Source organism: Alligator mississippiensis, chromosome 2 (assembly GCF_030867095.1).
Source record: "Alligator mississippiensis isolate rAllMis1 chromosome 2, rAllMis1, whole genome shotgun sequence".
Classification (NCBI taxonomy): domain Eukaryota; kingdom Metazoa; phylum Chordata; order Crocodylia; family Alligatoridae; genus Alligator; species Alligator mississippiensis.
Window position 1 is genome coordinate 242,319,338 of NC_081825.1, and position 12,172 is coordinate 242,331,509.

The window sequence follows — 12,172 nt, forward strand, 5'->3', positions numbered from 1 at the left end:
GCATGAGATAAGCAGTTAGTATGAGAGATATAAGCCTGAACTTGAGAGGAAAGAGAAGAGAGATTTAGGGTCTCATTCACTTGCTCTTAGGTTTGCAGTGGTTACTGAGAGCATGAAATTGCAATACTATTGCAAGTCTGCTGTGACTGAAATGTATGTAAAGAGATTTAGGGCAGAATCCTGTTCATTTTATGCACCCAGTGGCAGTTCTTGAACTATTTTTTGGAGCTTGCACCTAGTGTTTGATCTTACTTCCTGTGCAGTGTGGACCTGTAGGTTTCTATGTTGCTACTGAATATGTTTAGTTGGATGCACTCTAGTGTAAAATGACACTTGTGTATCTAGAAACATGTCATTTGGATGTGTAGAGTGAAAGGATTTTACTTTTATTTCCAGTAATCATGTCTGGGAAGCGTTTAACAACAGCTTTAAAAACATATGTACCTTAACTTCATCGAGGCTCAAAAAGAAGGAAAAAGTAGTAAGGAAACCAGGTTTATCCAAAAGCTTGCTTGAAGAAAAAGTTGTATTGCTTGAATTTTGATAGACTTTGGGACTAGATGGTTGGGGGAGTCTTTCAATATAATTCTAATTTGATTAAATTCATGTTACCTTTTTATATTTCCATACTTTCTTTATTAGTGTGTAATCACTCTCAGTGCTTCAGGAAGTCATGAGGAGATAGAAAATACAAATACATTTCTAGCTTTAACCTCATCTTTGCATGAGAGAGCTGGTAAGTAAGAAAGACAGGTAAATGTTAAATACTCTGCTAAGATTAACCTGTATGTTGATTAAAAAACTTAGTTTCCTATGTTGACTAAAGCTACATTTTATAAGTTCTAAGATACTGTTTAATAAATTACTTCTTATAAGTGCTGTTGTTAATCTTTATTGATGAAATAGTCCTTGCATGTGAAAGTGTGTAAAAACATTTTTTCTGAGCCTGAAACTTAATTGTTTTTGCTGCTTCTCACATCTTCACAACATAGCTTTGCTTGATAGATACATGCTTGCAGTAATTTTACATTACTTCAAGGGACTGAAAAGCCTTGAAGGCTAAAGGATCACAGAGCAGAATAGGTGAATTTTGCATAACTTCTATCTCTGATTTTTGCATAAGAGATTACTGGATTTGGGAGGCTGAGAGATCTGCCACCTTGAGATGCCTGAGGGAGAGGTTCTCTACTTCTCTTGTTGGTATCTTAGGAGGACGCACAATGGGTAGCAAACAACTGCCATTGCTAGCTTTTCCTCTGCTTACACCTGGGGAGGGGATGGAAGGGTCTTTGTAGGCCAGGAACTCTGACCTTAGAGGTCCTGTTTTGTTGGGAATGCAGTCTATATTTCCATGTTGAGGAAAGCCAGGCAGAGGGAGCCACCTGGCTTGGGGAGTATCTGCTGCAAGAGCTCCACAGAAAACATGTAAGTGAGCTGAAAGAGAATGTCTCAGCTGCAAGGCAAACTGGAACTTAATCACTTTAGGAGTCCAGTGCTTAATAGGTAGAGGAAGGGTAGATTTGCAAGTTATAGACTAATTAAATTGGAGATCTATAGCATAAGCTTTTGTAAGCCCAGGGCTTGCTTTGTCAGGTGCTGTGAAGGGACTGCAAGAAGCAGAGCTTCTGAATAGAAAGTAGTGATTAGAATAGGAAAGGTAGGGAAGTGAGAGGAAAAAGGAGAAGGTACTGCTGAGAGTCAAGGTGGGTAGGAGAGGGGGAAAAAACAGTTAACTCTTTGAGGGACAAAAGGGTTATAAAGCTAATCCAGGTAAGAATCTGTAGTCTTGGTTCTGAGCAGGGGTACTCAAGGCCTGGCCCATGGACCAGATGTGGCCTGTGGCGTTGTGTCATCTGGCCCACAGGTCTCTCCACATGTCTAGAACTTTGGCAGCATGAGAGCGGTGCCACTGCTCCCTTACTGCCAAATTTCCAGATGCATGGAAAATCCTGGGATCTGTGCACTAGATGGGATGCCCAACCTCAGTGCACAGGGCTTGGCAAAGGTGACATCGGGTCCCAGGGCCCTATCCCGATGTGGGGGGCTGGGAGAGCAGTGCCAGGCCCTAGGGCCCAATCTTGGTACATAGGGAGTTGGAGGTGGCAGTGCTGGGCCTCTGGGACTCAGTCCCGGTGTGCAGGAGGCTGGTTCAAAGAGATTTGGTGACAAAAGTTGCTCAGATGAACAAAAAAAAATTGCAGCTTTGTCAAAAGGTCGAAGTCTTAGGATGAGGGATAAAAAAAACATTTGAAATGGAGTGTAAGATAATACAGGAAGGAAAAGACTTGGTAGTCTGCCACATGCCATAGATATGTGTATCATAACAAACAGGAAGAATCAGAAGTCTTAGTAAGGAAAAAAAATTAAGATTTAATCAGCATTGCAGAGGTCTGGTGGGATAAATCACTGGACTGAACTGGACTATTGATATAGAATGGTAGGGAATTTCCCTTTAGGAAAGAAAAGCAAATTAACAAGAGAGGATGTGGTGCAATATTTGCACTGAAGATGGAAAGAGGTGGGAGGTAAACGTATTGGAAGTTTGTGCATAAAGGTAGAAGGGAGATGCGGGGAAAGAACAGAAGAGGTGCTATGGTAGAAGTCTACTACAAACCACTTAATCAGGAAGTTAAGCTATTTTTCTTCAGTTGTTAACAAAAGCATCCAAAGGACTTATCCTCAACATTATCTACAGTTTTACTTCCCACTCCTGTTTTATCTTCTTCAAGACTGTATAGCATCTGAATGATTCCCCCTTTTGGGGTTACATGAACCCGACCTGCATGTTGTTCTGTGTTTTTTGGCTTCTCCCACTTTTTAGTTTAAAAAATTGCTTATACCATTTTTAATTTTTAGTGCCAGCAGTCTGGTAACATTCTAATTCAGGTGAAGTCCACCTTTTCTGTACAGGTTCCCCAGTTCCTGATAAACCTAAACCCCTTCTCCCTGAACCATCATCTCATCCATGTACTAGGACTCTGGAGCTCTGCCTCTCTCTCTGGCTGTGTGCAAAGAACTCGAATGATTTTAGAGAACACAGCTGTGGATATCCTGCTGGATTTTTACTTCATGCCTAGCAGCCTAAATTTAGCTTCCAGGACCTCTCTCCCACACTTCCCCATGTCACTGGTACCCACATGAATTGTGACCACTGGCTTCTCCCCAGCATAGGCAAGTTATCATGTGGTCCTCCTGGACATCACAAACCCAGCTAATGATTGAATCCCCCACTACTGCCACTGTTTTCTTTATATCCACTAGGGTCCCCTTTCTTGGAGGAGTATCATGCAAGAGGTTGCTATATCATCAGCTGGAAGGGGAGTCCTATCTCCCTTCCTTCCCAGCTTCATATTCTCTATCTCAGAGATTCATCCTCCTCAGCAGCATGGGGCTATTACAGTGGCTGTCAAACTGCTTTGCAATGTCCCTGAAAAAGCCTCATCCAGTGGATTAGCTGTTTGAGGCATCTTGGTCAACAGCAGAAAAGCTTTTGAGACCTACCTGACAAAACAGGCTAGGTTCTTTTATTGGTATGTTAGAAAACTTTTAAGTTATCAGTGTCTTTAGGGCTAGGAACAGGCATTCAAAAAGCAGGAGCCTGAATTGATTCAACCTTTGCAGGCTAGTCTGGCCTGCAGAGGGTGAGTGCTTTGTAACAAAAAAGGCATGCGGGCACATGCCTGCAGTTGCTCAGGCCAGGAGCCACGGGTACCAGCGCACGCCCTCAGCTGCAGAGAAACTGTGCTGGGAGGGGGGCCTGCTCAGTCCGGGCTGAACTGGCCAGAGAAGGATTTAATTCCACCCCCTTGCTGTGCCACCGGCAGAGACCTGAGCTGGGTCTGCCGATTGCTCCCCATTCCTGCTGTAGGAGCAGGCTGCTCCCTGCAGCAGAATAGGCCCCTGCTGTCCCCTCCATGGGATGATGGAGGGAGGGGGAATAACCCCATCCCTGCCTACCCCTCCCCAAAGGGCCCCATGGGCTGGCTGTGCCCCCGCTGGCCTACTGCAGTGGGAGGGGGCAGGGCCCTTGGTAGGGGGTAGAAGCCCATCATATTGTCTGGCAGCACAAGCCCCTTCCTGGTGGGGGCCATGCTGCAGCGTGGGCAGAGCTGTGGTGGGTTGTGTGCAGCAGCACCAGGGCCTGGAGGGGGCCAGAGCTCCACCAGCACTGCCACTGCGGCCACTTTCCTCACCATGCAGCATGCCCTTCCCCCACTGGGAAGGGGCTCCTGCCCCATCACAGTTGTTCTCCCCTTGCCACTCCAGCAGCTGGCCAGGGGCATGGCTAGATGCCATGGGCTGGGTGGATCTGGCATGCGCAGGGGCTTTGTTTGGCCCCCAGCAGGTCTCTTAGTCCCACCGGGCTGAGGTGCCCTTCCTTGGGCCTGAAGCAGGGCTGGGGCTCCACAGGAGGACTGCCTTTTTTGGCAGCTGGGCTCCAGCAGCTCCTTTGCTGCTGCTGCTAGCCATGGCCCCAGCTCTGTGGTACAGGCAGGGACCAGTGTGTGCAGCCCTGACCCCAAGTTGGCTCCAGGCTCGCCAGTCCAGGCTGAGTAGCAGCGGTGGGAGAGAAAGGCTGCTCAGCGCGGGGGGCAAAAGCCCCTCCCTATCCTGCTGCTGGCGCTTCTAGGTGCAGCCACCTCCACCACATCACTGGGGCAGCCGTGCCAGCAGAGCAGACACAGGGCAGTCTGGTGTCGGCTTCGGGTGGCTTCAGCAGATGCCAGCAGCGGCAGGGGGAGGGCCGATTTTGCCTCAAGCTGAGCAGCTGGTCAGCTCAGACGTGAGAGCCTGGAGCCAGCACAGGGTTCAGAGGCCATGGTACCTGCTGCTGCAGCAGGATGGGGGAGCTGGGGTCCCTCCCAGTGGGACAGGGAGGGGAGAACTAAACCCTTCCCTGGCCAGACCCCCACCCCTGCCTGTCCCTGCTCTGGCTGGGGAGCAGAGGGGCCATCCTGGCTGGGCTGGAGCAGAGAACCCAGCCCTGAGAGCATGTTGGGATGCTGAAGGACTCTAGTATATCTTAAACCAGCAAGGGGTCTGGGACAGACATTGCATAAACGGGTTTAAGCCATATCAATTAAGTCTGATACTGCATTCAACCAGGTTTATCTTAAACCTGTTTCAGCCATGTTGAAACTGGTTTATGTGCACTGAATGTCTGTTCTGTTACAGGTTTAAACCAGTTTCTGATCACTTAAACCAGTTTATGTGTATTGCCTGTCCCTAGACTAGGAGAGCTAAAAATCTTTAGGAGTGCTAAGGATCTTGTACTCTTGTGGACAGACAGAATGATCTATCCTTAAGCTCAGCCAAACTCAAGACTCTTGGTGACCTTGGCGCAGCATGCACTAATAAAGGGTCAAAATGTGTTTTCCCATCCTATGGGAATTTACTTTTTAGTAAGGGGGATTCTCCAAGTCATGTCCATATGTATATTCTGCACCCTGCTCACCATCTCAGTCTCAGAGACATTTTCTACCTGGGATTCTGTGGTTGGGAGTTTTCACACCACCTTTTTTTTTAACTGTTGTGTGAAACACAAGGTGGTTCCTCATGTATAGTTATCATGAGCAATGCTAGACAAAAATCTCTGAGTTCAGGTGTATGCAGATGTTTCCAGATTGCAGAGATGGATTGCCCTTTGAATATTTTAACTTGCACTCCATGACTAATTCTTGCAGGAAGCATGAGTAACTTTCTAAATACTCAAGGCAGCTGTTGAGAACTGGGATGTGTGGATACTCTTTCTTCCAGATCATACTCTTGACCCAGGCTACTTGGAACTCTTAACAGTTTGGGTGCAGCCAGATATCAGCTATGAAAATCTCTTGGGCACTTAGGCTGCTTGCAGACATTAAACCCACCCCCACCTCCAAACTGTGCTTTACTTTAAATTCAGTGTGCTTATGCACTGAGCCCAGCACATACCCAGAAGAGGCAATGTGTTAGTTCAACCCAGCCTGCCCAATGTCTGTATAGATTGGGTGCTTAGTGATGCTTTTTGGTGTTTTTATCTAATAGCTGATTGAATGAACTATAAGATAAAAGCAACAAAAAGCCCAGCTGAAGTTCCCAATCTGTACACATGCTGTGGAGCTGGGTTGAAGTATTGTGCTGTTGCTTCTGGTAATGTGCAGGGTTTTTTTTTTTTAATGTCTATGAGTAGCCTTAAAGACTTGATGGAACATCTGGGTTTAATGGCTGTTCATGTCTACTGAAATTTTTGAACATTTTGGCTTTGGGCTTTATCCCTTGCTATACAATCACCAGCACTATATGAGCCCACAACTGCATCAGAATTAAAATAACTAGACAAAAATCTCCCTCCTCCCATTCCTTGTATTCTTTTGCTCAAAAACTCTTAACACAGACGTTTTCAACCTTTTTTAGTCTAAGTACCCCTGGCAGCTGGATGCCGAGTGGGGTGCGCAGCCAGACGACAAGCTGGGGTGGAGAGTGCGTGGTCGGACACCGAGCAGGTGGGTGGGGATGGTGGGTGGGGACAAAGCGCCACCACCTCCCAGGAGCAGGACCCAGATGGGGTGGGGAAGTTTACTGGGCTGGAGTGTGTGGCGGAAGCTTCCGCGTGCAAGCTTCCCCGCCCCACACTGCCCTTGCCCTGCCCTGGCCCTGCTTTTGGGAGGTGGCAGCGCTCCATCCCCGCCCGTCCATGTGCACCCCTAGGACCTGTCCAAGTACCTCCAGGGGTGCGTGTAGCCCCGGTTGCCAACCCCTGCTCTAACAGACTTTATAGACAAAAATGGCAAATAATGTTAAAATGTATCATAAAGTTATTTACTTTTGTACATAATGACCTTTATCTCCTCATATAAGCACTTTTTTTTACCTTTTTCCTTTATCTTCTGTAAAATATTTTTATTATAATATTATTGTATCTACTGCAAGAAAACCAGCAGTGTATTTCTATGACTGTTATAGCTTACTTTTGAGAATGGTCTCCAATATATCCTATTAAATAGTGAAACCTATTTAAAAAAATACTCAACAGTTATTGAATATGTTTGGTTTTTTTTTTAAATTATCAGAACCTTCCCATTCTGAAGAGGATGAAACATTTATTTCCATATTTAATACACAGATTTATTCACATGATTATGATTACAATGGAAAACAGTCTGCTTATGGTAAATACTTATTACAGTCTTATAATTGTTGAGTAAAACTGTGGAGTTCATACCTCATAGTGTAGCCAGTAGAATCAGGTGAAAAATTGGGGGAAAAAATTGCTTTAGGTAGAATCAGAACAACAATCTAAAGTTTTTGACCATACAATAAAATGAAATTGTTTTTAGTCAACCTGAAAGACTTTTTTCAGCCTGATGTAACTTTTTTAACACCTTCCTTTTTTCAATTAAGATCAGTTTTAAATGAAGTGCCATTTAGATATAAAATGTTATATTTTTATTTTAAAAACCCATTCAAAATGCAAAATATCAGCTTTTCCAAAGCTACATTTTATTTTGAAAATGGTAGCGCTAAACATTTGGACACTTTTTAAAGTTTTCTCCAGTATTTTCAGTCAATACTCCTTGTTTAATTTGACCTGAATTTGTGGCTAGTTTAGCTTACTCGGAAACAACATTTTTTAGCAAATATATTTATTGAAAAGAAATTGCCCAGCTCTAATGCTATAATTTAAAATTCAGATTTAATGATGAAAGAAAAAGCATTATGTACTGTATCAATATTTTTTCCTTTTTTCAAAAAGCAATTGATTATTTACTCAGAAGGTTAATTTTTGTGTATGCATGATGTCACTGGACTAGTAGTGAGGTACTTTACGTTGTCATGGCCAATACCATGTTGAAGGTACTCATTTTTGTCTCTTTCTACATTATATGATTCAGAACAGGGTTGTTCAGCTGGTGGCCTGTGAGTGATTAAGTTGCAGTCCCTGGGCTCCCACCAAGTCACTTCTCCCCTTACCATTTTGTCTGCAACAGCAGCTGGAGTCTCTAGGCTCCCTCTTTTTCCTCCAGCGTCCACATTCTGCGCCTACCCACCCAGGGGGTGGCATGGCACACCACAGCATAGCATGGGGAGCTCAGGGTGAGGCTGGGGTCACCTGGTGCACGGTGTGGCAGTAGAGCAGGTATCTATGCAGGCATTTGCTGCAGCAGTGGGAGGGGGCATTCATGTGGGGCTGTTGCAGTGGAAGGGGGGGCATTCATGCAGTATGCATCCTGGGGATCTGTGACATCCCCACTGGTGTGGCTGGTGGGATGTGCAGCCCATGGGATATGTGGCCCTTTGCTGCAAAGTTGGACAGCTCTGATTCAGAAGAATCTCCTTTTTGTCTGGCCAAGAACAGGTGCTTAATATGAGAGGGACCTAGCTAAAACTCCCTCACAACTGGAGGGATAGAGAGCAGGAGCAATAACTAGAAACAAGTGCAGAGGTGAGACTGTTTCAAATAAGGCTTTTTTTTTACCTTGTTTGGTTTGTTAGCTTAAGACCTGTTGCTTCCTTGGCTGGTGCTAGACTTCCAGATAGCAGTAATTGGTAGAAGTGGTTCTGAAAGTTTGCGCTTCATTCTGAGCACTTGCTTGAGAAATTAATGGGTCTACTCAACTAGTGCTATTGAAGTCAAACAGGTGCCTAAATGTTCTTCTGGATTGGAGCTGTGGTTTTTATTTCATCCAGGTCGGACAGCAAGCTGCAGTCCTTTGATGTTTCTTGTTACCATCGTCTCTCTCTATAACTTTTACATTTGAATTTTGCAAATTTTATGTGAGGAATAAATGTGAAGGCAAATGAAATTTCAACAAGTTCAGAACACAGCTGGTTCCTTCCTGATCAATATTTTGTATAAGGAACATGATATAACTATGCTTTATGGGCTATTGGTTTGTGGATGAAATTCATCATGTTCATTTTTATTCATAAAACTCTGAGTTTTTTTGCTAACTTCAAGGTCATCTCTCTCCATGATAACAGTTAAGACAAGTTTTTTGGAAACTCTTACCATTGAGTCCTGGATTTGAACTGCTGAAGGGCAGCAGATGTGTTTCTTATGGGGGAGGCACGGATGGAGGACTCTGCTTGGGAAATTCACTTCCTGCTTACTTAAAAAGCCAGGATGTCTTTGACTTTAGAGAACATTGTATGGCCTATGTATATGCTGTGTAGAGGGATGAGTTGAGCTTCTTTTGCAATCTAAGGTGTTTGCTTTTAGTTGACTCTCTTTGTTTGAATGTGAATTCTTCTAATTTTATTTTGTTAAATGCAATTTACACACTCTGAAAAGCTGTGATTAGTGCATCTTTGATAAATCTAAAGAGAATATCTGAAGAGAAGTAAACACATTCCCCTGTCTAGGCCAGATAATTCCCAGATCTACCTGTAATCCCAAAATTTAAAGGAAATAAGAAAGATCTGTTGTATATCTAGGGCAGCAAGATCATTTTGTAAGGTCCGTTGCCTGCGAATGCTTGGATTTTTCAGTTTATAAATCTGCAGGAGTGGGATCATTGTTATAGTTGTGAGAGAACATTTCATTTTAAAATGAGACGAAAAGTCCAAATAGCACAAACCATATTATACAAACTTTTTATATGGGATTTTAAAAACTTTTGTTCAGAAAGTTGTCATGACCCAATGATTGTGTGTGTGCTTCGGCACTGCAGAATTATTTCCCTCCACATGGAGCTTTCTTTGCGTGGTGCAATTCTCAGCTGCAGAGAGAAAACCCTGGTGCAAAGGAGTTCCCGCCACCCGTATGTAAATTTGTTTCCCACTATTGGCTGTTTCTAAATTATTCCCACGTGGCGGCTAGCGATTGGCTTGCTAGTTGTATAAGAGGTTTGAGCAGTTTCCGCCCAAGTGATAGAGGACTCCACAACCATCTCGTGGGGACTCTGAGCACGTGGCAGAGTAATAGAAACTTTGTGTGTGTCTCAGAGGAGTTCGGCAGCCTGATCAACCACCAGCCTCTTCCCGTCTTGTTCGTTAAATTCTTAAGACATATCTACGGTTTTGTGCGCTCGTCAAGGGTATCCAGAGCTCTGTCGTGTTTGTTTTGCGGAGCCTAGCAAACTCCGTGCATGTGTCTTCGGTGGAGCCTAGCAAACTCCACTTGTGTTTGTCTGTAACTGCAACTCAAGAAAGTTTTTCCTGCCTGCACCGCGACCACCTACGGTGTAAGTAAAACAATCTTTAATTAACCGCTACGAGTCCGTGCCTAATTCTAGTCCATTGTGCAAAAGTACCCGCCCTACCGTTGCGGGCTCCGGGCCACAGCCCGCCGCGCGCCCCCAAAAGCCTCGGACCGCTCCCGGCCCGCGCATGGCGACAAGGATGGGATCCGGGGAAGGCACGATGGAACTAGAATTAGTTAAGAACTGCCCTTGGTACAGTGGAAAACGCCAAGTAGAAAACATCATGGAACTGGAGGTGCATATCGCTTACCACCAGGAGGGCGGAACGGGTGAAAGGTTTATCAGCGGACATCTTTCGCTGAAGGGAGAAGAGGGAGCTTCCGAAGACGGAGCCCCAAGAGAGAGAGAAGTGTATCTTCACCCCGCGGCATTCGGCTGTATAATCAATGATGAGTGGGTCCTGTTTAGGCCCCTCGAGACTGTGTCCCTCGCCAGAGTCAACCCGGCAGGCGCAGTAAACTCGACCCTCACCCAGGAGTGTGCCTGTTGCTCGCGATGTGCTCAGGAGAGTGAAGAACCGGTGCCGATTGACCGGTTCGCCCCCTTTATGGTGGTGTCTAAATTGAGGGGTTGCGAGCGTCTATCCGAGCTCCGCAAAGATCTGGAGACGGAGGAACGCGCCGCAGATGAGAGGGTAGCCCTGAGGTATGACAAGGGGAAAATGTTGGTTGCAACTTTCCGTACTGTAACTGATCTAATTCAGCAAAATGCAAGTTTAAGAGCCCAGCTGCGTATGGCCGTTCAAGCAGTCAAAGAGGCGGCTGCGAAAGAAAATCTTGAGACGCCACTCCAAGATGGCACCGAGCAAGAGGGAGACCGCGTGGAAGAAGCGGAAGAGAAGGGTGGAGCTTCGGAGGAACACGCGAGAGTTCGGCCAGCGACCCCACCCACTGACGCAGTGTCGCTTCCGGCGACCACGCCTTCTTGCCAACGGAAGGGAGAATCGAGCGGAGGAGTGCATCCACCCCTCCTGCCTGAAACGATAACAGCACTGACTCCCGAAGTAACAGCTCATCCTGTAGCCACGATCACCCCAGTGACTGATGCACAGGGTGCATTTTGCGCTGCCACCTGTCGCACTCATGTTTGGGCGGAGCTACAAGAGCTTTACGGAAAATCTGGGATGAAATCCGACGAGGCTCTAGCCTCATGGCTAGGACTCACGTCCATGGAGTTTGAGTAATCTTCTTCGTCAGTTGTCACGACTGCGTATCCTGATGGAGCCAAGAATATCCAGCGATCGGGAACATCGATACCTGACCGAGGCTCAAGGTGCAAGACATCGCGAATCCGATCTCCCACCGTTGCCACAGAGAACACCAGAGGAGCGATTCATGTTTGGATTTCTCCTACAGCGTTCTGGACTCAATAAGCGGCAACTTCGGATTTTAGGGGACGCAGGCCAATGGCAACTGGCGTATGAGTTAAGTTTTCATTATTTAGAAGAACCGGATGACGAATCCTCAATGCTTTCATGTTGTTGAGTGTACAAGAGAGGGTTGTCCAGAGTAGAGTCGTGTTCAAACACCTGTATTATATGTTTTGGGAATGATAGTGAGTTTAATTGACTGCCTTGTGCGGTTCCATGTGAATTTTGTAATATTAGTGAAATAACTGTTTTAAGAGAATTCTTTTCACAGATCCGGAATTCAGAGTGCGTGGCGGAGAGAAGCCCCAAGAAGGATAACATCGTCGAAGAAGTGAGGGCTTGACGTGCGACTTCGCCATGACGCCCACTGAAGCCCTAATAGTTCAATTCTTTATTATGAATATAATTATGTGTGTATGTATTTGTGCCGGCTATTATTTGATTCGATCCCTGGAGGACGAATTTATTAGGTTGTCTGATTTTGTGTTTACCCGTTTAGTTCAACAACCCGTTGTAAGAGCTACGGTGTAAGTAAAACAATCTTTAATTAACTGCTACAAGTCCGTGCCTAATTCTAGTCTGTCGTGTAAAAATACCTGCACTACCGTTGCGGGCTCCCGGC

The 12,172-nt window shown here is 45.6% G+C and overlaps 1 protein-coding gene across 14 annotated transcripts in view; it reads left to right on the plus strand.

Moving 5' to 3' along the window:
- Window positions 1-12,172, plus strand: part of FSIP1 (fibrous sheath interacting protein 1) — a 255,856-nt gene that overhangs the window by 24,805 nt on the left and 218,879 nt on the right. For all 14 annotated transcript variants that reach the window (XR_002093174.2, XM_019496478.2, XM_019496474.2 and 11 more), the window contains one exon: window positions 643-736. Coding sequence is in view for 13 of the 14 variants with exons in the window: in XM_019496478.2 (XP_019352023.1) it covers window positions 643-736 (94 nt within the window). In the remaining variant the exon portion in view is untranslated. The remainder of the gene's footprint in view (window positions 1-642; window positions 737-12,172) is intronic.